The 25,701-nt window shown below is 43.8% G+C and overlaps 2 protein-coding genes across 2 annotated transcripts; one reads left to right on the top strand and one right to left on the bottom strand.

The window, feature by feature from the left end:
• Nucleotides 1-1,017: 1,017 nt before the first annotated feature.
• On the bottom strand, nt 1,018-6,743 carry aggf1 (angiogenic factor with G patch and FHA domains 1). Its single transcript, XM_079218596.1, has 16 exons — nt 6,715-6,743; nt 6,565-6,626; nt 6,138-6,330; nt 5,009-5,108; nt 4,745-4,923; nt 4,535-4,663; nt 4,255-4,455; nt 3,193-3,643; nt 2,940-3,048; nt 2,667-2,718; nt 2,481-2,582; nt 2,224-2,389; nt 1,937-2,022; nt 1,718-1,845; nt 1,533-1,632; nt 1,018-1,437 (listed from the first exon to the last, which is right to left on the bottom strand). Exons 3-16 carry the CDS (start codon nt 6,321-6,323, stop codon nt 1,183-1,185), a joined length of 2,244 nt encoding a protein of 747 aa, XP_079074722.1. The 5' UTR covers nt 6,324-6,330; nt 6,565-6,626; nt 6,715-6,743; the 3' UTR covers nt 1,018-1,182.
• A 4,398-nt stretch (nt 6,744-11,141) lies between these two features.
• Nucleotides 11,142-25,310, top strand: tacc1 (transforming, acidic coiled-coil containing protein 1; the record flags this gene model as incomplete). The annotated part of the gene is given in 16 exon segments (XM_079218687.1): nt 11,142-11,308; nt 12,373-12,482; nt 14,264-14,553; nt 15,140-15,142; nt 15,145-16,271; nt 16,727-16,762; nt 17,082-17,145; nt 18,132-18,321; nt 19,189-19,253; nt 19,669-19,800; nt 19,895-19,971; nt 20,101-20,144; nt 21,018-21,181; nt 21,267-21,373; nt 22,933-23,053; nt 23,839-25,310. Coding segments are annotated over 16 exon segments (2,763 nt in total). The 3' UTR covers nt 23,905-25,310.
• Between the last annotated feature and the right edge of the window lie 391 nt (nt 25,311-25,701).

Below are 25,701 nucleotides of genomic sequence, written 5' to 3'. Positions count from 1 at the left end.
ACAGAAGAATCAACTCACTATCTCATGACTCACCACAGACTTTCTACTCAACACAAGCAGCGCACAGAGGACACAAGCTGGTGCCGCCCTGTTTTATTACACTACCGGATCAGCTGTCCAGTGTTTACCTCCAGTGAAGTTGAGGGAGGCGGTTTGAGGAGGGCGGGGCCACCTGTCAGCGAAGAAGAAGAACCCCGACGGCACCGTCGCTGCACACTGAACGCCTCACGGAGCGTGGCGACGAGATAAAGGATCTCTGTGCTGGCTGAGAGAAAAGATCACGATGGGTGCTAGTTTAAGTCAGAAGATCGGCAGCAAGCGAGACACACGGAGTCGCACCTTCAGTGTCATGTGAGTCAACACACTCACCTGTCATTCATTCGTTGTAAAATGGTGTTTACAGCTGAACCCGTGTGTAAGCTCTGCCACAGTACCAGTTCATATTCGTGAACATAGATGGAGTTATTGTAATGCAGCAGTGAGAGTAAGAAACTCTATTTTACCGTGGCTGAACTACAACGCATTTCTTTGCTCCACTTGGCGAGTGGCCTCTGTTCCAGCGTACACTTGCACACACATGCAAATATTCACACACCCTCACCGTGAGCCGCAGATAAGACCGGCGGACTGTTTGCTCATCGGCCTCACGGATGTGGATACGTGTGTGTTTTCGTTTACACCAATGACAACAAACGGGACCAAAAGGCTGAGCATGTTCACATATTTATGTGCAGCACTTTGTTTTGTCGGGACGCCGAGTGGTTTGACTCGATCGGTTACAGTTTGGTCTCGACGGAGCCGCTTGTTTAATCACAGCAACGATCTCATTGTGAGAAATATAGCTCCGTCGTGTCAATAATTGCTTGAGGCGATTCGTGTCCTCTTGGGTCCGGGACGCATGGTGGCAGCTCTGACCTAAAACACACACTGCTGGTCTTCAGGGTTTTTTTGAGACTGTAAACATTCCATACAGTTCACTTGTGGAGAAGAAATAAAAACCCACTGTACAACCACAGATAGTAACATTTACATGTGACAACCTGCTGAACACATTGACAGACTAGTGGTGACGTAGTTGCTTCAGAGCAGTTGTGAGAAAAAGAAACCAGCTCACATTCGATTGGTTGCTGCGTCTGCAGCGATGCTTTATGTATAAAACAGAGTTCATTCACTCAGTTGTTCCTAACTGTGGTCGTTTGTGTCGTCACTAGCTGGTGTGTTCGTGGCCTCAGGCTCTTCTTCTTTGACCCAGGCTTTGGGCGACTTGTTCTTCTGCGTTTTCGGCGACGACGCGTCCGGCTGGCATGAATCGGCAAATCTCTCGCGGGCTTTCTCCCAGTTCTTTTGGGACTTTGATTTGGTCACCGAGGCGGAGTCGAGAGACATGGCGGCACCGGCGCCCAGACCCGACTGGGACTTTCGGATTTTCAACTGAATCTGTGGAGAAAGGAATGAGAAAGAAATAAAATCATTGCTCTGCAATACACTTTACTCGATACAGAATCTGCGTCAACGTCAACAGATGGACTTACCGGGGCTTTCATTCCAGTTCCACCTTTACCCAGACCCTCTCCTTTCTTCCAGCCCATTTTTTCCAGCATTTTCCGTCCTTTATTGACTTCGCTGATCTCCCTTTGAGAAGACAAGTCAGAGGTATTACATGCTTACCACTTCATCCATTTCTTATCCTTCTTTAGCGATTGGACAGCACACTTACTGATGGACAGAAGCAGGTGCGTCATCTCGTTGAAAAACACCCTCGCTGCCCACCGTCTGCCGGCGAGACTCTGCTCGGTCCTGGTACCTGGGGTTCTTTAGAGCTTTGGCCTCCTCGTACTCACTGCTCTGTTGACGTAAAAGCACAGCGAACAGAGCGGTGAGAGGCATGAAGAGAGGAAGCGGTCCGCTGGCAGCTGCTAGTCCTGATGACGCTCACCTGCAGGCCGTATTTAGCCTTCATCTGCTTCAGCTCCTTTTGCCTCAGTGCTTCTTTATCCTCTTTGCTCACCAAGGCAGCAGGGCCTTTGGGGAAATACAGAGTGAAACTAAGAATTTAACTCTCCTGTCTCCTGACATGTTAAACACAACTTGCGAGTGCAATCTCATGCCAAGCTTTTGTTTGAGGAAAGGTTTAAACAAAGAAAAAGGCTTTTCAAACATGTTCCAATATCACTGCGGTTTCATGACTATCCAAACAAAGTGTTCTGTGATTTGCCTTCTCACCGGTAGTCTCCTCTCTTCTGTGCTTGCTGAGGTGAGCCATCACCTGACCAGGCTCACAGCCGTCACAGGTGTCGGTCCCCGAGTGGATATGGAAAGACAGCACGGACTCACCCATCTTCACCTCGTCGCCGTGCATCAGTGCATGCGGCTCACATTTGGTTTTGGGCTGCAGAGGAAACAAGCGTCGATAACGTCATTGCTCCGTTGAACTTTTACGGTTCTATTTAGAGGCAACAGACGAGAGACAGAATGTTGACCTGCAAGATCCTGTTGCCATTAATGACCGTTCCATTCTGGCTTCCCTGGTCCACCAGCATGTAGCCCTGCAGCTCCTGGTCAAAGTACACCTCTGCGTGGAACTGCAACCAAACAGGTCAGTTAGGGACATCAAATACGCAAATAAATCATAAGATCACTGGGCGAAAATAAAATTGAAGGGGTACCTTGCTGACTCCCATTTCTGGTATTCGGATCGCATGGTCCATATCCTTCTCTCTGCAACAGAAAGACAGCAGGTCGTCTTCTTTATGACTTAGCGAGAGATCCAGTTCTCATATTCATCACTTCTAGTCTTGCATGGGGGTATTGCTCAGTGCTTATTTAAAGCCAATTCATTATGTCTACAACATGCATTCACCTCTTCTTGGCACAAACGTTTCAAACCGTGTGCAGACAAAAGTCATGTTTTCCATGACGAGAAAAAAAAGATCACAAACCTGCCAATGGTGGCTGCAGAGTCGGCTGTGATGATGAACAGAGTGCCCACCTGCAGCACCGGGGATCTAACCACCGTCACTCTCACGCAGGGCGGCCAAATGTCTTTGGCTGCAAGAAAAATAAACCCGTTGCATCGTCTGAGGTGTGAGGAACAAATGACAGCGGATGATCTGAAAAGAGTTAAGATTAAACACGTTCCCTATGATTCTTTCTTAGAGACAAGCTCTAAATTCGGCGTGTTCTTCCTCTCACCTTCATGACTCTGAGTCTCCATTTCTGACTCCGGGCTTTCCTTGGAGCTGGAGCTGGAAGAGGATGAGAACGAGGGAGTGGACTCCCACTCCTCTTTCTCCGACTCGGTGATCTCACCCTCCTCCGGTTCGCTGTTCCCCTCAGAGTTGTCGCTCAAAGCCGGACTCTTTTTCTTCTTCGGCTTTTTTGACTTGGATTTCTTCTTTTTCCTCCTGGATCTATCTTTATCCTTATCCCTACTATCCTCATCATCCTCAGAATCCGTTTTCTGCCTCTTCCTCTTCGATGACAGCTTGCTGCTCCCCTCTCTGCGTCTGGAGGAGTGTTTTCTACGTGGAGCCTCATCCGGACTGCGAGACTTTCGTTTCCGTTTTGCGGTCTTCTTCGTTGTTTTCCTTTCAACCCATTCAGTTTCTTCTTCTTCCAACTTCACCTCATCCCATATGAGTTCCTGCCATCAGACAGTCAACAGTGAGATTTCCATCTCCAGTGAGGTTCAAGGACAGGGCCGGCTGGCTTTGTAGATCCCTTTCGCCTGCTCATGTCTGGTTCCTGGTTTCAGTCTTCAAAGACAACTCACTATAGACCTCCACCTCCACTTGGGCCATTACATTATTTAAGGTGCTAAAATCTCCTCACTCACTTGAGAACTTGCTATAGACCCAACAAGACTGTGAATCATAGTATCCGTCACTATTTGTCAAAGGTATTGTTGTGACTAACCGACCCCAACACTTTAATTAGAACTGTATGAGTGGTGTATTAGTAACACTTGACATTAATTAAAGGTGTACCTCTGTGTGAAGCAGTCTTCCAGTAAGAAGAAATCTTCATTTTAGCCAATGAGTTAGTCACCTCTTGCACCTAGGTCAGAGGATGATCTTTTAGTCGTCTAACCTCAGTCTAATACAAAGAAACAAGCATTTGAAGACTGAAACCAATTGTCACGAGTATTTCAAACATCAAGGTTTTTAGGGGAACTACAAAGTCAAAAGCCAGCTGTCAGTCAAAGTATAAAATGTATTTACGTTAACATCAATAAAGGATGCAGGTGTTTCCTACCTTATCGTCCTGGTGGGATGCTTTCTTGGACCCTTTTTTCAACTTTTTGCTTTTCTTTTCACCCGTGCTCTTGTCTTGGGAAGGCTCTGCAGCAGTTTGTACAGCAGGCACCTCAATCCTGGAGTGGAACTGGTATCGTCCACTCTCTGCATCAAAGCAGTAGTAAAAGCCTGTGTTGTTATCGTAGTACAACTGACTGGCCTGGGAAGAGAAACAAATAAGATCAGCGGACCTGTACACGTCTGTATTAATCACGTATAGACAACTTAATGTTACGCACCGAGTCGTAGTAGAAGCTTGTGCTGTGGTCGTAGTACATCCCAGTAGTCTCATCAAAGACAAACCCAGTTTGGGTCATAGCCTCTTCAGCAGTCGCCCTCAGCATATCAGCTATGGATCCTCCATCCTCCTGAAAGAGACGATGACATTTAACAGTCATAACGTACGAAACCATTACTTCCCCTTCAAGGAACTTTTTAACACAACAAACCTCTGTTGTGACTGCAACGCTGTCATCAGGGTTAGGGTTAGCATTAGCATTAGCTGCTTCAACAGGTGTTGAAACCTCCGTTGCCTCGCTGCCATTAGCTGCTGCTGCGTCCACGCCGTCCTTCACGTCTGAAGCCTCCGGGTTCTGAGACTGGCCTCCATAGTAGTAGTTGTAATAATCTGAGGAGTATTGAAAAAAATGTGTCAACTCTCCAAACGGAAATGATCATGTAATTTATTTAATATAAATACAAAATGAACAAACCTGTTTCTGTCCACACATATTCTTCTGTCTGAGTTTCACTGTGCACTCGGTCTTTATCTCTCTTCTTCCGCTCATGAATCTCTGCACTCAGCTGGTCGACCTGGGGATGAAAATGCATTTTTAATTAATTCATGAAGTTACCGGTGTGTGTGTGTGTGTGTGTGTGTGTGTGTGTGTGTGTGTGTAAGTAATAACATGATAAATAAGTCTTAAATTATGTTTAAGAGAAAAACAACATTGTTCACACACTTAATTCATGTGGCAGACATTCTTGAAGTTACAGGTGTGTGTGTGTGTGTGTGTGTGTGTGTGTGTGTGTATATATATATATGTATGTATGAGGTCTTAAATTATGGTTAAGAGAAAAAAACCATTTAACACCCCTGTGACAGATACTTTTACTTTGTGTATGCATCTACGTATGTATCTGAGGATGTATTCTCTTTATTCTATTTTATCATATTTTGTTATATATATAAAAATGTAAAAAGCCTCCTGTGAACAGGTGTTGGAAATTAGCGTTTCGTTAATAATAATAATGCATTTATACTGAAAAGCGCTATATAAATATATAGCACTTTTCATAATACTCAGTCACTTTACACAACATTTAAAATATCCTAAAAGCTATGCAATAAAAACAAATAAATATACTATATAATATGCTATATATACTTAAAGCAGTGCATCTGTTTTTGTGTGCATAGATGTACGCTATGAATTATAAATCCACATCAAATAAATAAAGTCATAAGTCAAAGTAGCTACTAATGCAGAGTGATTACATTATGTGAGGTGCATTATAGCAGACTGGACTCCCTCAAAGCCCCGGTGTTACCGATTGACTGGTTTTTGAATTAACTGGTTTATGTTCACGTGCGTGAGGCAGATGTGTCGTAGGAGTGGCGATATATCTGGGTGGAAACACGTCTGCTGTTCCGTTTATAGTCTTTAAAAAGAGACACTAAGAAGAATGTGACAGAGAGGCTATGCAGTCGAAATGTGTATTTTCTAGTTAGTCAACACGGGTCCTGAGAGGCCACTCCTACGACACATCTGCCTCACGCACGCGAACATAAACCAGTTAATTCAAAAAACAGTTAATCGGTAACACCGGCCCTGGTCGCACCTGTGTCCGCAGGTCCTCGTTGTAGCTCCCCGTGCTCCTCTGCAGCCGGTCGGCCTGGCTCAGCTGCTTCTGCAGCTTGCACAGCTCGGCTCTGCAGTCCCGGAGCTCCCGCTTCAGAGACTCCACTCTCAGCCGGAGCTCGCTCTCCTCGGGCGGCGCGTCTTCTTCTCCACAGTCGTTCTCCATCTCTCAACTAAAAACACGTCAAACAGTCAACTTTGTAACTCGCAACGTTGAAGAAAGCTGCCTCGGAATGTTAGCCGCAGAAGCTAGCTCTTCTAGCATGTCTGTTTTCTGGAGGTTGCTAGTTAATTTCTTTAAAAATATAGTAGTCAAACACAGACGGGTGTTACTTAACTAACCGATGACCCTCACCGATGACGCTAGCCGCACTAGCTTCGCGTTAGCTCCGACTAGACTCACTTACCGCTCGCGTCGCTTTCGTCTCTTTTTCAGTGAACTTCCTGTCCGCGCGACACGTGAGCCGATCTGAAAGTTGAAAATACACATTTTGTAACTATCCCGTGTTTCCGACACACTCGAGTACATGTTTTGATGATAATGAGACAGTTATAACCGTGGTAATGTTTACTGGCCACCCTGCTCACAACCGCCATTTACTAGAACGGAAGTACTTCTTCTTCGAGTTCGGCGGACTTCTTCTTCTTCGGCATTTTCAAATCTGACCACATAGAAGAAGAACTTTACTACCACATATCGACAAACTAGTGCAGTGGGAAATTCATTTCCCCAAGGCACATGAGAAATTGGCACCGTTGTGGACCGAACCGATAGACTAATATTCATTTTATTACATTATTTTTTTTTAAACTGTAAATGATATGGTTTTGAGCTGCTACTGTTATAATAAGGCTATGAAAATGCCATTTTATTTGTTTAACATACCTTTAAACCTTCACAAAACATATGTATGTTAAAGACCAGCCATTTATTAACTTTATACAAAAGCAATAATCACAATGTTCATTCATATAGTGTGGTGGTGTGCAATTGAACATACATGTAAAGGTGTATTACGCAATAGATACCATGTGCTGTTTTTTTTTAGGTTTCTTTGTGACCTTAACTCGGTATTTAAATTGATGATATTTATTGCTATCAGAATATGTAAGCAGCATTCATGTGTTTGCGTATTGAAGTGCACTGTCCGGGTGTCACTGTGCACTTTCACCGCTAGATGTCGCTGCAGCACACTGAATCAGCTTTTTGACAGTTCAGAGTGAAACTATGGGAAACATGTGATGCATGAGTAGCCTACTCTTCTAACCAGAGAAGGGAGTTCTCATCTCTGGCAGCATGTGGTCATAACTTGAAGTCAAAGCCAAACGTTTTCAGCAAGTTTCTAGCTGCTATTTATATAAAACTAAATGTTCATCTCACACTCTTCAGTTTGCCACTGTTCATATTTACCATCAGAGCCATTTTAGTTTCTCTGACAGTTGTGACAAGGCAAACATGAGGACTACTGTATGCTAACGTGGGCTAACACACACACACACACACACACAAATATTGTGTTCCCATTTGGATTCACTTCCTCCCTCTATGTGTTTCTGCACTTATTCCAGGCTCCAGAGGATGAGCTGTTGTATAATAATGCCCCCTCCCCCTGTTGTCCTCTACAAATTAAATTGTCTCTATTTATGGCGAGAGGGTACAGTATGATACTGTAGACACAGCACTGTTTAAATATATCATATGCTTATGTGCAAATATTATCTCTGCATTCACCTGAGCTGTGAAGTTGCAGGGAAACTTTGTCAGAAAAATAGTGTTACTGGATTCATCCCTAAGCTTCACATGGACACCTACATGTGTCCTTAGTGTGACATCAGGACAGCAGAAAGTCTCTACATCTTCCGTTGCAAACTAAAAACACACTTTTTCGACTACACTTTGAATAAGGAAGGTAGCACCTAGTAGCACTTAAATGTTACTTACTGATCGCACTTTGTAGTTTAACTTTATTGAAGAAATTGTACTTTCTTGATTCTTGTTGTCCTGAGTTTGTACTCGTGGTTGAATGCACTTATTGTAAGTCGCTTTGGATAAAAGCTTCAGCTAAATGAAATGTAATGAGTCACATTTAGTGCGGGCAGATTTTGCGTTGCTGTGTCAACTGAGAACGGGTCGGTGGGCTCAGAAGGCCGCAGTTGTTTTGCTTCTTTCTGTTTTCTCAACATTGCTTTTGGGTTCCTCCCACCGTGTTTGAAATCTGAGCCCTTTTGAGTTCTATTTGGATTCTAGTGCCGTGTCAGACTCCTTGGCAGGACCTCTGGTGGCTGTGGTGGTGGCAGAATGCGGTGGTCTCTGATCCCATTTTTAGACTAGAAAGCAGGTATAAAGCTGTCATCTGAGACGACTACTTTGTTTTTTAAGGAGGGAAAAAGAATTCGGTGCTCAGTTCAAGTTTCCTTCGTGTGTTTGTTAAAAAAAACCTGGCAATGAAGAGTTATGAGATTATGTAGGGATGGTTATGGAAACCCTCTCTGGTTACCATGAGCTTCTACTGGGCCCTCACTATGGTGCAGGGAGCAATTTAAAATAAACTGAGAATCCATAAGAGTTTAATGGCCTTTTCTCTCTCAATTTATTGTGGAAAAATAACCTCCACAAATTCAGAAAACACATGATATCTTCTCTTTTTTCTCATGCGTTGTTGCTTTGTCTACTCAGAGTGTTGATCAAAGATTATTGACAAGGACAACATGTGGGAACACTAATCTTTTGTTCTAATAAGCCTGAGCTACTGAGGGGCTTTTCTATATAGACCCTAAAATAAAGGCACAAATTGATCCTTGCACTCCCGTCATTATCTCTTTGCTCCTCAATATCTTGCACATAATCAATGCAAGCAGGGCTCCTCCTCATCCTCACCTCAGCCTCAAGCCTCAGACCCAGACATGAATACGTGGGCGGAGGACAAACTCCTCCCTTTCTGGTCCAGTGTGGAAACTCTGAGCCCGGCTGAGGCAACGTGTGTCTCTGCTCCTTCATTGGAATTTGGGAGGAGTTTAGCTGCTGCGTGGCCAAAACAAACCCTGAAGGACGAGGACAGTTTCAGAAAACAATACACAGAGGATGCATTCGCATGTTGTAGGACAAAGGCATGCAAAACAAAAAAAACACCAAAAGTAGTACATGTGTTCTTGAAAAAGCCCAGAAGCTGTGACCACAGTGAAGCTCTGATGTGTGATTCATTTCAACTCACATATCAAAAAGATGAAGTTTTAAGAAGATTTGCAACATGTGTCTGATTCTCCGAGCCTCGGATTCTCAGACAGGAAGTTCCAAAGTTGAGTGACGTTGAACGCAGAAGCCCGATCGCAGCCAGCAGACGCCTGCTTGAGGATCTGAGGCTGGGGGTCATCGTCTAACACCCTGTGGTTTGAAGGGATGGGAAACCAAATATAAATATTTCTGATTCATCTTAATTTTGCTGGAGGAAGTTTTAAGACGTTTGACAATAGGTGATGGAGGACTTCAGTGGTTTGAACCAAAGCTCTGAGGTGCATTCATATGACAATGTTAATTATAACATGCTGTTTGTGGACATGTCCTTGTGGGAGCAAGTATAGGAGAACAGGAGAAGAGGAGGCCTCACCAACAGCTACTGGAAAGGTTCTGTCTGACCAGTTCGACGGGCCGACCCATTGTTCAAGGCAATCCAACAAAGTTGCACCATGGACGGCATCAAATCGCGAAAAATAGAAATAGTGCAATCACCAGCATCAGTAATAATGCAGCGTCAGTAATAAATCATGTATAGCAGTGTTTCATGTCTTCTTCCATAATCTGTTTATCTTTGCAGATCAAGGGGTTCTTCTTCTACTCAAAGAGCTCTCTGTTGAAGTGAGGAGTGGCTTTCACAGCATCAGTGAACACTTTAATACTGTTGAAGTATTTCAGACACACATCTTGAGTATATCCTGCCTCAACAACATGTACCTGTTTCAGATGCAACTAATGGGCGTTTACCACCAATTAAGTAGGCCATGTGTCCTGTGTGTTCACTGCTACCGCAGACACATTGCATGCAGGTAGACCTCCTGGGGCTCTGCAGCAGAACCGGTTCCCCTGGTTCTGCGTGGCTGCCCCTGGGTGGGGGAAACAGTGAACTGTTCCACAGCCTGGGGGAGCAAAGTAGGCTTTAGAGATCGAGCCCGACATTCCTAACCTCTCTCTCTGGGCTATAAAGTGTGGAGCCCCAGCAGCCCAGCTCCTCCTCCACCTTCTGTGTTTGTTTTTCTGACTCCCTCCTTCTGCTTCAGAGTGGAAGCGCGGCCTGACAGGACCGTACCATTCTGCAACCACAGGGGAGCTCAATGTTTTTTAACCTTTTTTTGAGCCGAGGCATAACAAACCCAGCGGCACACCAACAACCAAAACAGTTACAAAATGTCACATTGTAGCATAATACAGCATGTATAGGTAATTATTGCGCATGGAAGAGTATTTCATTACAAGGCCAGCCACTATATTTCAGGCTCAAAGCTCAACAATGGCAGATTATTTGCGGCAACTAAATACAATTTTTTGGGATCAATTAAATGAGATTGGACATTTCCCCACGGCACACCTGACGCACACCAGTGTGCCGCGGCACAGTGGTTGAAAACCGCGCGCGTCCTGCCTCCCCCGCGGCGCGCTGCGTCCGTGGACCGGCCCGAGGTGGAGGGGAGAGTTTGGGGAGCGTTTTGAAACCCAGCTGATCAGAGCTGAGGTATTCTGGAGCGTGACTGGGACCATTACACGCGAGGATAAGAGGAAGCAGCTGAATCTGTGTGATTGTAAGACGGGGAATACACACATAGAAGAAGGGGAAGATACATGTCTCCTCCCTTCACGGAGGACTGAGTGGGTACTCCGTGGGAAGATGTGAGAGCTGCTGACATCTGAGGAAGACGCGCACAGAAAACGGTTCGGGCGCGCGCTGGAATCCATTCCAGCGAGTCTGTGAGTCCAAAGAGGAACGCGGAGAAGATGTCTTGGCTGTCACCTGTGTCGTGGGCCAAATGGACGTGGACGGCGGTGAGAGGGGGAGAGGAGGGAGAGGAGGATGAAGAGGGGCGAGAGCCGAGGGAGCAACGTGGAGAGGAAGAGGAAGAGGAAGAGGAGGATGAGAGATCGCAAGGCTGCAGGCAAGTGTTGTGCTGGAGCCAAAACACGCGGGACAGAGCCCCTTCCTCTTGTTCAGACAATGTGGATCACGCCGTCTGACGGTGTGATCCACATTGTCTGAACAGGAGGAGGAGGCTGTGTCACGCGTGTTTTCACGCGCGTGACTGTGCGCCCACCTGCCGGGTGGAGGGATCTCTCATTGAAGGAAAACAGGAGCAGAAGCACTTCTTGTTTTGTTTGCATGCAGATTGTAGATGGTGTCATGTCGGTGTCACACTGACATGACACCATCATGTCTCACTCCAGCAGGCGGGTTCGGTTTAGTTTAATGACGTAATCATTGCTCTAACGTGACACATCATGCATCATGGCCGGATTCTCTTATTCTGCCTGCTTTAATATTATCATGCACGGCCATTGTTCCAAGTAAAGTGTGTGCTGTCCTCTGCACTTGGACATTTTATGTATCACCGCTTGTTTGTTTACTTTCCAGCAGTTATCTAACCAGTCGCATCAATATCTCACAGCACTGTTACTAGACTTACATAATAAGTGATCAGATCAAATTGATTGTTGCTGCTCCACAATGTTATTTTAAGATGAATACACACATGAACTAGTTTGTGTGGTGCAGTCTCATGTGTAGTGTGCTCAAGATGTGACAGGAAATAGTGGGCCGTCCTACTTCCTCTTTCTCTCTCTCTCTTTCTTTTACTTCATCTTTTTCTTTCTCTCCAGTGCAGAGTGTTGCACAATGCAACATCAGAGGAAAGAGTATTAGACGTAATATAGATGGATTTGAAACGTATAGAAACTTGTAAAAGGCACATCCAACTCAAAATAACATCTGATCTTTGCCGCATTTATCAAAAAAGTGATGCAGTGATGAGGGTTCATGTGATGAAACAGAATAAAGCTATTGCATTTGTATACTTGTGCATAGTTCAATGTTGTGCAGTTGTTTCACAGCCCTTTGCTTGTTTAGTCCCAGTAGTTTTGATCACTGCTCTTCAGTTACAGATTGTTGTCCTCCGGCTTCCTCATGCTTTGAATGTTTGTAAAGTTCACGCTCTCTCCTCTCTGGCTTCCACAGCTCTGACTCAGAGGGTCAGTTTGAAACTCCTGAAGCAGCCTCTCCTGTCCACGCCCATCCAGCCTTCCCAGGAGAGCTGGAGAACAACAACACTGATGCAGACAGAACAGGTGAGGGGGGGGGAGAGTCTCATTAACATTATAAATATCAATCAGATCAGATCAGAAGAGAAGTCGGTTCGAGCACATTAAAGACAGACTGGCTCTCCTTAAAGTTGCCATGGAAACTAGTCTTTTGATGGCGCTCTTGATGTTCAGCCATCACGTGGCTGCACATGTGTTTGTCTTTATGTCTTTGTAGTCAACTAAAGGCAGAACTGCTTCACCTTTAAAATAAAAAATAGTCTTTTTAAATAGTAAATATGAAGTGTCTGAGCTGCCTGGTTCATCAGGTTCTCCACACAGGAACTGGATGCACATGCACATTTTAGGAATGCACCTACATCCTGCATTTAAGCTTTTGATTGCTCGGTATGTAAGACGGCATGAAAGCACACTGAGTTCGGGGTGTGATGAAGGCAGCAGCGCTGTCATTGTCATCTGAATCCCTGAGAGGAGGAGCCGGCAGCAGAGTGTGGGAACGACCTTTGCTCCGGTATTCAACAGGTTCCACAAAAGCTCCGGTCGGCCCCGTTCTGTACTGGTAACAAAGCTGGTTATCAAGATGAGAGCATCATGAACGTCGCTTTTTAAAGACAATGCAATGCTATCACTAAATAATAATGCACAAAGTCCTTCCTGTTAGGCAGCTCCAACGACTTTTTCTAAAAGTGTACATTGTGAAGGTCGACCGTTAGGAGGGAGTTCCCTTTTGTTTCTACACAAACATCCTTCCTGCAGCTGAACCCTGCAGAGTGGAAACGTCTCTTAATGTAAACGTACTGAAGGCAGTGTTTGTCTGTGGCATCCAACGTCTCCATTATTATATCAGCATCCGTCTATATGTATAACAGTTTATAAATATTTAGCAGATGATTGAGGACTTTGCCAATACCAGAAAGGCACTTAACGTGAAAATGATTACATTGACAGATTGATGCTCGAGGATTACTTTGCATGTTTCCTGAATGGACGTTTACATGAACTGAAATGCATGATAATATATGGTAATACATGAATAATTAATCATCAATACTATTTGTTGTAACTATATGGATGCTATGTTGCATTGTTTTATTTTTAATAATGTTGGGAAAAAAGGCTTTAGGTTCCGAGATAATTATTTATATGATATGTGTGTTTGACTGGAAACAATAACTAGCATAGGGTCACTTTTTACACATATTACAATCATATATCAAGAGAAAATGGTAAACAAATGCAAAACAATTCATTTTATTAATCAAATTAGACCACATGTTTTTAATATTATTGTAAAGCCGCTGCAGTGAGATTCCTCCCTGCTGTGAGAGTAAGAGAACGTGAGTATGAATGTGGATTTGCATCATGAGGACATGTTGTCTGGGCATGTTGGGCTGCAGGAATACTTAGAAAACAACACTTTGGCAACATGCTCCTGTGTGTGGAGCCTCCTAGCAACATAACATGACAGAAGTATGGCGAGTATGACGGGCTCGCTGAAATATGTTGATGTGTCAAAAGGTTCGCTCGGGCCAATACTGCCTCCACAGCGGCCACCGCCCCTTTTGTGTTCAACTGGACTTAAAATGCACGACTTGATTTTTAAATGTCGTGGCCCTCATAGTAAGACATCGCCATGGCAACAGCAGCAGTAGGAGCCATTGGCTGGCTAGGAGCCAATCAGATGTCACCAACATCTGAGTTTGGATTCTATTGGAGAGATTGTCATCGGGAAGAAGTGTGCATGCCGTTTTAAAGTTTGCATAATGAATTGTTTTTGGTTAATTCTGGTGTGTTTTCTTCTTCTTCAGATGTGGATCAGGAGGAGCAGTTGATAGTCACTGCTCCGGTTTGGGATCAGAATATTCTGTTCAGCCACAACATGGGTCAAGATGAGCCTGCAGTGCCTGTGGGTGCTCCACTGGAAGTCACCATCCAGACCCTGGAAGCACAACAAACAGAGAGTCTTCCAGAAGTCTTGGGCTCTGGCCCCGTTCCACTCTCAGTGAAGGAAATGGCTGAAGTGGCCAAATGCACAGCGTCAACCACAGAACCATCCCAAGCCCCAGGCCCCGTCCTAGTTGCAGATCCTGTCCCGGATGTGGCTCCAGCTCCAGCTCTAGCTCAAGAACCAGACTCAGTCCTTAGCAGGGAACCTGTAGTCAGTCCAGCTCCAGCTCCTGCTCTAGCTCTAGCTCCTGCTCTAGCTCCTGCTCCTGCTCAAGAACCAGACCCAGTCCTTAGCAGTGAACCTGTAGTCAGTCCAGCACCAGCTCCAGCTCCTGCTCCTGCTCCTGCTTTAGCTCCTGCTCCTGCTCTAGCTCAAGAACCAGACCCAGTCCTTAGCAGTGAACCAGCAATCAGTCCAGCTCCAGCTCCTGCACTAGCTCCAGCTCAAGAACCAGACTCAGTCCTTAGCTGTGAACCTGCAGTCATTCCAGCTCCTGCTCCAGCTCTAGCTCCTACTCCTGCACTAGCTCCTGCTCCAGCTCCTGCTCCAGCTCAAGAACCAGACCCAGTCCTTAGCAGTGAACCTGCTGTCAGTCCAGCTCCAGTTCCTGCTCCTGCACTAGCTCCTGTTCCTGCTCTAGTTCCTGCTCCAGCTCTAACTCCTGTTCCTGCGCCTGCTCCAGCTCTAGCTCAAGAACCAGACCCAGTCCTTAGCAGTGAACCTGCAGTCAGTCCAGCTCCTGCTCCTGCACTAGCTCCTGCTCCAGCTCAAGAACCAGACTTAGTCCTTGGCAGTGAACCTGCAGTCGGTCCAGTGCCAGAGCCCCCTGAGCAGAAACCTCTTGCTGAACCAGAATCCCAGTGCAATGGCCTGGACCAGACAGAGCCTGCTCAAAAGACTAAAACCAGCAGGTCTAAGCCTCCACACCTGAAGGTAAAGGCCTCGCTGAACGAGCTTGCCCAAACAATTGAGGAACAAGAACTTCCTGTTCCTTCGGCCACTTACAAATTTGACCCGGACCAGCTGGACGACAGCTTCAACCCCTTCAATTGCGGCGGATCCAAAATCCAGAACTCTCCGCCACCGTTTGGTTCAAGCTCTCTTCCCAGACTGGAGCCCCTCGGTGGCTCCTCGCCTGTGTGTGAGGCCGGCTCAGCAGCTCCTCCAGCAGAAGCAGAGAAGACGGAGCCGTCGTCAGAGGGCAAGTCTGTGATGCTGGAGTTCGGTCTGGACGAGGGGACGGTCCGCAAGCCCCCTCCGAGGAAGTTAGGCGGTAGAAAGTCAACCAGCAAACTTGCAGCTAAGAAGCAGAAGGCCAAAGGATCTGAGGCTCCCTGCAAGGCTGCACCAGAGCTCACAAGCTCAGAAACAGATTCTCAACCAGCATCAGAACCAGTTTCTCAACCAGCATCAGAACCAGTTTCTCTTCCAGCATCGGAACCAGTTTCTCTTCCAGCATCGGAACCAGTTTCTCAACCAGCATCAGAACCAGCTCCGGATCCTCTTCCAGAAACTCCTTTGCCAGTTTCGGACTCTACCGCACCTCTGAACCTCGATGATATGCCTATTCCTAAATCGGGAACATATAACTTTGATCCAAGTCAGTGGGACGACCCGAACTTCAATCCGTTTGGTAGCAACGGTGCGACGAGCGGCTCTCCTGTTCTCCCAAAGAGCTCCTACAGTTTTGATCCAAACAATTTTGACGACTCCGTGGACCCTTTTAAACCCTCCAAATCCATGAGCACCGAGGACTCGTCCAGCGGCGCCACTCAGCCGGAGAAAAAGGTGAAAGACGGAGGCAAACAGAAAGCGGGGGAGAAGAAAGTGAGGCCGGTTCCCAAGAAAAACAAAGAAAAGACAATCACGTAAGTCTATGCAGCGAAATGAAAACTTTCTTTCTTGATATTAAAATACAGATTTCATTTTATTCAGTTTATCTGTCATTTTAGATTTATATTCACTCCACTGAGCTTCCTCTTCTTTGGCTGGATGTGTTAGCTTAGAAACAAGCCCCGAAACGTCACACTTCACACTGGTCATTGGCGTAAACCCCTGGATCAGTCTCTTAGAAGTCCTTATGGCTGCAGCAGTTTGGACTCTTCAGCTTCTCCCGGGCTGCCGGCATGTGTTGATGCTGCATTTAAATTAACACGATGAGCTGCTGAACGCCTTCAGTCTCTCACACGCTCTCCTTTGTCTCTTTCTCCTGATCTGTTTTACATCCCATGCATCCATATCCCCTTCATTCTTCATCCTACCTCCTCTTGTCTGTTACGCAACCTCCACAACCGCTGCTTTCGCCTACTTCTACTCGCCCCAGGACATCTGAACAAGTCAAGTTGCTCTGTTTTCGGTTGTAAGTACTCTCACTAGCAACGCTCTCTTTCTTTCGTGCACGCTGGCTTCCCATTTTACTCTCAGCGTGGCGTGTGCTGTACCAGACTCCACTGATGAATGAGCATGATCATCACAATATATACAGCCACATACATCATCTTATACATCATCAAGTGAACCTGTCCTGTCTTGTGATCCCTCCTGAAGTTGGGCAACAGTGGAATGGTTCTGTGTGTAGCTGTACCTCACTTGTTATCGGGCTAAGAAGCTCTCTGGTTGCATCAACAGGAGGAGGAGCTATCTGACACTCATATTGTCGCTTTGTGTTTGTTTTGTAGGAATTCCTGTAAAGTTCAGAAATATGATGAGAGTCCGTCCTTGGTGGTTGACGTGTGCAATCAGGTAATGTATCACCTTCCTGCAGCTGTCACACACACACACGCACACACTCACACACACACACTCTCTCTCACACACACACTTATGCGCGCACACACACACACACACACACACACTTATGCGCACACGCACACACACACACACAAGCTCACCCTCACACACACTTGCGCGCGCACACACACACACAAACTCACCCTCACACAGACACTCACACACTTCCGTGCGCACACACACACACACACACACACACACTCACACACTTACGCACATACACACACTTATGTGCACGGACACACACACACACAAACTCACCCTCACACACACACACTCACACTCACTTACACATGCGCACACACACACAAACTCACCCTCACACACACACACACTCTTACAAACTTATGCGTGCACACACACACTCACTCACTCACACAAACTCACCCTCACACACTTACGCACACACACTCACTCACTTACACGCACACACACTCTCTCTCTCACACTCACACTCACACACACACACACATTGGCTCCAGCTCTGCAGTGCTGGTTTGGCGACATATGTGTGACTTATAACTCTGAAGTCAAATATGAGTCTGTATTTTCCCTCAGCATGAACACCTCCATGTTGAAGGAGATCTCCTTCACTTGTTGTGTAATGCCGGAGTCGCTCACATAACGTATAGTAACACAGTTTGTTGTCAAGACCCAGTCCACCAATATCACCTTACATAATATAACTTCCTCAGGATGGTGCGTCTGGAATATATTCATGAAATGGAGTGATGATAGACCTTTGGGATTGTAATAAATTATACTTGTGTATGTCTAAAGTAATGTAATGTACAGGAAACATTTGCTGCTTAAAACTAAATTTCTTTCTTCCTTTAATCAGGTATTTATATTGAGTTGTATTTGATATCTAAGTATGAAGTGAATCTTATCAAGAATCCCCTCATAATGTGGATCCTATCTTCCTCCCTCCTCTCCAGGAGGAGGACGAGGTGGAGGCTCACACCCCAGAGATCGCTCAGCGGGTTCATCACGCCACTGATGAGGAGAAGCTGGCCTCCACCGGCATGAAGGGCCCGCCACCGGACCGCCAGGAGGACCGAGGGGACCCCGACGGCCAGAGAGCTCCTGCGACGAAACACCCGATGCATGATGTTTCTTTCATGGAAGGTATGCTTATCTCTTCTAAATGTAAAGCAATGGTTGAAGTTTAAAATGAACAATAGCAGAGAGTGAAAGAGTCTTTTGGCTCCACAGATATGGAGCGCTGTAAGATCAATATTGAGCCATGCTGAATAATTCCTTACTCACCCGTCTGTTCAGAAAGCTCGTTTTTATTCTGTGAAACAAACAGCTCAAGTGGACTCAATAATGATGTCGATAATCACGATATCTCATTTGTTCCATCTGACCTTCTAAATTCACTGATGTATTAACGAGGGTAGTTATACACACTATGAGAGGTCAGTGTGTGCATGAGGCATGGTGTTAAAGTTGAGGTCAATTGAAAAATATATTTTTTTTGTACCCCTATTTAACAATATATGCAAAAAAATTAGGAAGAACAATATATTTTATCTCAAGATTCAATGTTTTTCGTAAAACAAGTGTGCGTAGTTAGGCTTTTATCGACCAATTTCAATCAACGATATCACAACATCCATCCGTCAATCAACCTGCAACTAGAGGACCAGTTCCAACGGGATTCAGCGACATCATTGTTTAAGTTTGTGTGACTACTAGAATCCGCAATGCCCCAAGAATGTGTCAAACTTTACGAGGGAATTAAATGAAGCATGCATGCTCAGCAAAACCCTGTCCCAGATATAAGAAAGTTATAAATGTGACACTGGGGAGCAAACCTTTCCCACAGTCTGTGCTTGTGGTGCAAGCATCGCACCATCGTGTCAGTGCGGAAACCAGAAAATCTCAGAAAGACTTCTGTGTGGTTTACTCTTCCCTGAGATGATGGGGTAATTAGTGCAGTTAGCAGTTGTCATTTGTCATTGAATTCTGTGTTTATTTTCCTCCTCAAAGGTCCTGACAGTAAAAGTACAGCTCACAAGGAGGAGAAGGACACCTGCAGCCTGAAAGATGATCTGGTGAGTAACTACAGGACCCACAGGGAGCGGTATGAATATTTAAACATGACCGCAGTGTTTTATCTCATTTAGTGAGAAGATAGTTGAGCCAATAATTATGACTAATATTAGCCAGTAGAACATATATTTTCACACATGGACTGCATTGCTCTCTTATATCCCAGTTGCTATTTTGCTACAATAATTGAATCGTTTACTCGCATAATATTTTTCTAACCTCCAGGTTATTCAAATGTTGAATTAATTAAATCAACATGCATGCAAACAGTTTTTTCCCAGTGTGCACCTTGCGAAGACATCATGTGATCTGAAAAAAAATAAAAGTTGAAGCACCAGATGAGGTGATTTGTGACACGCTAAAAGGGCTCCGCCTACACACTGTAAGGATCATGGATGTTTCCTCCACGTTCCACAGAGTGAGATATCTATGAACCACACAACAAAGATGGCCAGCAGTGATGTCCAGGACGTAGCAGCTCTGTCCCGGGACAACGCACCTCTGAGTGAGATGGACAAGGCCGGAGTGCTCACCCTGATCAGAGAGGAGGTTTGTCACCGTCAGGAGGAGCGGCTCTCAATCCGATGATGGTTCATTGTATTGATCTTAACATACACCTTGTCATTTCCTGTCTTCCAATCAGATCATTACTAAAGAGATTGAGGTCAATGAGTGGAAGAGGAAGTACGAGGAGAGCAGAACTGAGGTGTTGGAGATGAGGTGTGGAACGTCACTGTTTCTCTCCAACCTCGCTTCACATTTAAAACAGTGTACATGTAGACAATGCATATCAATACAATGGAGGAATAGGGCTGACAAATGTTGCACTTTCTATTTTTATCCTGACAGGAAAATAGTGACAGAGTATGAGAAAACAGTTGCACAGATGATTGGTAAGTTGCTGCCACCTGGTGGTGGTAAAGTGTAAGTGTGTGTCTGTTTAACACACATTGTGCCTTGTGGCAGCAGAATGTCTTATTATGTGTGTGTGCGTGTGTGTGTGTGTGTGTGTGTGTGTGTGTGTGTGTGTGTGTGTGTGTGTGTGTATTTCTTTGTATGTTTTATTACTGTTCTGCCAAACCGTCTTAAAGGTTTGAGTCTCAGACACTCAAGGCTGAGAATTGGCACTAATCTTATCGACCATTTCACAACATTCCAAATGTGCCCCAGTTTATTTCCTGTTTTATTGCAAGGAACTTATAAAATAAATAAGGGTCATCATGCCACAGTCAAAAGACAATGTGACTTAGGACATTTTACAAGCTTTTCAAGATGGCATTTTGAAGCTAGCATTTAAGCTAGCAATTTAGTCAGCATTTTTGTCAATGAAAATCTCACTCGAACAGAATATTAGTAATCATAACATAATTTGACTCGTATTACAGTATGCCTGTTGATCACCCCGCTTACATTTGTTCACGTTTTTTGTGTTTTCTGAAAAACCTGAAAAAATGACTTGGGCCAATATTTTAGGAAGGTAACGAAATTCAATATGCCTTTATGATCTGGACCTTTACCTTTAGAATAAGAAATGTGTCACGATGAAGTAATGACCCTTCCTTCTTCTATATGTTCCTTGTTGCAGTATATGTGAATGACATCAGCTGACAGGAAGTAAAGGCCTAAGCTGTTGCCTAGTAATGCCAAACCGTCATGTCCATATATTTCATATACATAAGATCACTTTTGACTGTGTTGTTCAGTCTGTAAGCTGCGTGCACATCTCGCCCTTTAAATCCTGTATTCTGACTCCTGTCTGGTTGCAGAGGACGAGCAGCAGCAGAAGTCTCTGTCCGGCAGTAAGTCGGTCCGGCAGCTGACCGCCGAGAGGGATCAGGCCATAGCCGACCTCAACTCAGTGGAGCGCTCCTTCGCCGACCTCTTCAGGAGGTACGAGAACATGAAGGGAGTCCTGGAGGGCTTCAAGAAGGTCAGTAGAGCTTCAGTGTACACCTTGGAAGACGCTCCCCAGCCCACTGCCACATTATGAGCTGTTCTCCACATCATCTCTCCAGAATGAGGAGGTGCTGAAGAAGTGCGCCCAGGACTACCTGATGCGGATCAAGCAGGAGGAGCAGCGATACCAAACCCTCAAGGTGCACGCTGAGGAGAAGCTGGACAGGTGAGCTTCCTTCCTTTTGAGGCACTATGGAACGCTCTGCCTGCACCTCTACGGTTTGCTGATGTCTTTTAGAAAACAACTAAAAACATACCTGTTTACGCTGGCGTTTGGTTGAATACATGCTCTACACAGTGAGTTACTTGGCAATGGCTGCCAGTTATCTACTGTGTTGTTTTTTTCACAGTAAGTTACTTGTCAATGGCTGCCAGTTATCTACTGTGTTTTTTTTCACAGTAAGTTACTTGTCAATGGCTGCCAGTTATCTACTGTGTTTTTTTCACAGTAAGTTACTTGTCAATGGCTGCCAGTTATCTACTGTTTTTTTTTCACAGTAAGTTACTTGTCAATGGCTGCCAGTTATCTACTGTGTTTTTTTCACAGTAAGTTACTTGTCAATGGCTGCCAGTTATCTACTGTGTTTTTTTTCACAGTAAGTTACTTGTCAATGGCTGCCAGTTATCTACTGTGTTTTTTTCACAGTAAGTTACTTGTCAATGGCTGCCAGTTATCTACTGTGTTTTTTTTCACAGTAAGTTACTTGTCAATGGCTGCCAGTTATCTACTGTGTTTTTTTCACAGTAAGTTACTTGTCAATGGCTGCCAGTTATCTACTGTGTTGTTTTTTTCACAGTAAGTTACTTGTCAATGGCTGCCAGTTATCTACTGTGTTGTTTTTTTTCACAGTAAGTTACTTGTCAATGGCTGCCAGTTATCTACTGTGTTTTTTTTCACAGTAAGTTACTTGTCAATGGCTGCCAGTTATCTACTGTGTTGTTTTTTTTCACAGTAAGTTACTTGTCAATGGCTGCCAGTTATCTACTGTGTTTTTTTTCACAGTAAGTTACTTGTCAATGGCTGCCAGTTATCTACTGTGTTTTTTTCACAGTAAGTTACTTGTCAATGGCTGCCAGTTATCTACTGTGTTGTTTTTTTCACAGTAAGTTACTTGTCAATGGCTGCCAGTTATCTACTGTGTTTTTTTCACAGTAAGTTACTTGTCAATGGCTGCCAGTTATCTACTGTGTTGTTTTTTTTCACAGTAAGTTACTTGTCAATGGCTGCCAGTTATCTACTGTGTTGTTTTTTTTCACAGTAAGTTACTTGTCAATGGCTGCCAGTTATCTACTGTGTTTTAGCTACTAGTTACTACTGTGTTTTTTTTGTTGTCAATGGCTGCCAGGTAATAACTGTGAATTTCAGTGCGTATTTATCTGTTTTTATTCATTTATTTTCAGTATTTGTTTTATTGTGTTTTTTACTGCTCCATCTTTTAATGTGTATTTTTTTGTGTCTCTCAACTGTTGTAATGTTTTGGCCCCTGTTATTGTCAATCTGGTTTTAACACGTTTTTTCCTGACTCCTGTACAGCACATTGTAAGTAAGTAAGTAAGTAAGTTTATTTATATTGGACTTTTCACAAAAGTGCAATATATATATATATTATTGTTATTATTATTATTATTTATTTGGCATTCCTGGATGTGATCGTGAGGTTTTCAACAATGGAAGCTCTTCTGACACGGCCTTTAATTATGACGATCTCTCTCGTGTCCTCACAGGGCGAACGAGGACATAGCTCAGGTTCGTTCCAAGGCCGACTCTGAGAGCGTCGCGCTCAGTGCCAGCCTGAGGAAGGAACAGATGAAGGCGGACTCGCTTGAAAGAGCCGTCCTTCAAAAGGTAGGATGACGGCAAACGTGATTAGGATTGATTCACTGTGTTAAACTATTTACCTGGAAGGCAGAACACTCTGGATGATTGAGGTTAAAACCTTTCACTCAGACAGTTTGTGTGTTGGCTGTGACTTCTCTTTTCAGGTCAGAAGTCTGGTAAAAGTTGCTAAACATAGATGTCTTATTGTCAAATTAATTGTGGTTTGAAGGAATTATGATATTAAACAAATAAGATCACAGTCAGGCTCATTTGTTTACTATTGTTTGCCACGGTTAAGAGCATAATTCACATTTAATTCTCGTTTTCTTTGTAATGTTTGGTTTTCTTTTGAAGTGAAAATGATAAATGTTCTCCAATCAGGAGGACATTCCTTTTTCTTTTTGCTTTGGAAAAGTATCTTCTCCTGTTTTGTACAGTTGGATCTGATAGATTAATATCAATATACACTCATGTGCTTCTGTACAATGTACATTATTTTTTTTTAAATGCAGATTAATGGTTCAATTACAGTGTTTTCAAAAGTGCTTAATTTACAGCAATCTGCAAAAGTACTTCCTCATGTGCAGATTTTAGAAAAGCTCCTCTGGCGCGATAGCTAACACTAGGTGGCAGTGTTTCATTTACTAAAACCAGACTGGTGGAAGTTGAGATGGTTTAAAGACACATTCCGGTCCCGGAACACAGACAACAGCTGAATGTTGCAGGTGTGCACATGGAGACTTCTCACCTGTGCAGCTGGATGTTTCTGTCCTGACATCTTTAAACTCTCTTCCTCTCTCCGTCTCTCACAGAATCAAGAGATCGAGGAGCTCACGAAGATATGCGATGAGCTGATCGCCAAACTGGGAACAGACTAAGAGGCCTTTAATCAAACTCAGTGCAACATGTAAATACTGTACATGATCATGAAGCACACTTCAACCGTTTCTCTCTCGCTGCTTGTGTTTAACCATCTGAAATCCAGATGGTTGTTTTTTTCAGACTGAAATATGAAACCAGAGTAATCATTTTTCATATTGTTAGTCATGTCATGGCAGTTGAAGAAGCACACAGTTATCATGAGGTATATATAATATTGTGAAGGAGATTTATTGAGAGTTGGCTAAGGATTTACAGTAAAGCCTCATTTTATTTTTCAAAGATTCCTCCATTTTTAACTGTATGCACATTTGTGCTCTGACAAAAAAATGTCCATTTCCGTTTTATACCAGTGTGTTGAGCACAAAACTGCAGGAAATAAAGTGGAAACTAAGGGAAAGATGACGTGTGTCCACAGCACAGACATCTTTTAGCACATTAAAGATTTCATTTGCAACAATTTCCGAACAAAATATCTATATATATCTATAGACTAAAAGAATCCCTCTCATAATGCTGATATACTTTATTTAGTATTATATAGTTTGCCTTTGAGTTTATTGTCTGTTTCACATTGTAACATATATACAAGTGTGTGGTGAAGTCCTCACTTTTGCAGTGAAATCAGAGTTTTGACATCATGTACATTTTGACGACCATAAATCTAAAAAATGTTAAATATGAAGAGCACTTAAGAAATTCGTAAATCCTGTTGCGTAATACCTTATTCATTTGATGATAGTTTGAAGGTGATGAAACTTTGCTCCTATTATCCTGTAATATTAAACAATTGTGTTGCTCTGCGTTAAAATGCGGGAAAGTTAGAAGCATTCTGTTGTTGCCATGTAGATATTTTTGGATTGTATTCATATTTTGTGTAAACCCAAATGTTGCTGGTGTGCCTTTACGTAGTCTATTTTGTAAAAAAAAAATAGTTTTCTTGGTTCCTTCATGCCATTGTTTCCAAACGTTGTGGCCAAAGTGCGTTGTATACAAATATATAAATATTTTATGATCAAAAACATCCTGATCAGTGAGTTATAATGACTTTGCAGGGAAGTCACCAGACAGTTCATCAGTAATAATAACAATAATAATTATATATATTATATATCCTCATTGCTAACATCAGCATTTCTTGGTCTGAACTTGAAGGAACGCACAAGTTTCAGATAGAGAGACAGAATCTGGACGCCTTGTTCCACGTCAGCACAATCAAATGCCAAATGTCTTGTAAAATGATAAATGTTATAGTGTTACAGTCTGAAGGTGCTTTTCAATGCAAATTCATTGTTACAGTACAATATGTGTATATTTTATACTTGATTGTTTGTAAAATTGAAGAACTATACCCAGATTGTATGTTAACGGCTATATTTTGTGCATTCCTGAATAAATGGTTAAGATGTAATATATTTCCTCCTTTCCTGAATCATTTAAGCTGAAAACACGACAGGTGGAAAATACAAAACATCTTTGTTGTTCCTGAAGCCGCTAACACTGAAACAGACGCAAACTGCATTGTTTATTCCCACAGGCGAGACAGAAACCAAATCTCATCACTGTTGCTTTTTACAAACATGTCGTTAGTGGCGTTCTGATTGTGAGTCAAGAGGCTGTCGTTTCCTCCAGCAGTCATTTAACAATTATAACAATGCGGTCATAAACGTATGAGCAAAACCGTCTCATGGCGTGGTCCACAATGGTGGCGTGCCAGCTGGTTTAGTGAGCAGCCGTATGTTATTTAAACATTTCTATATTCATAATTTAAAATTAAAAACTAGCCAGCATCAAAC

This window comes from Taurulus bubalis (assembly GCF_910589615.1).
Source record: "Taurulus bubalis genome assembly, chromosome: 5".
Classification (NCBI taxonomy): Eukaryota; Metazoa; Chordata; class Actinopteri; order Perciformes; family Cottidae; genus Taurulus; species Taurulus bubalis.
This window is presented reverse-complemented; position numbering and strand designations above follow the sequence as displayed.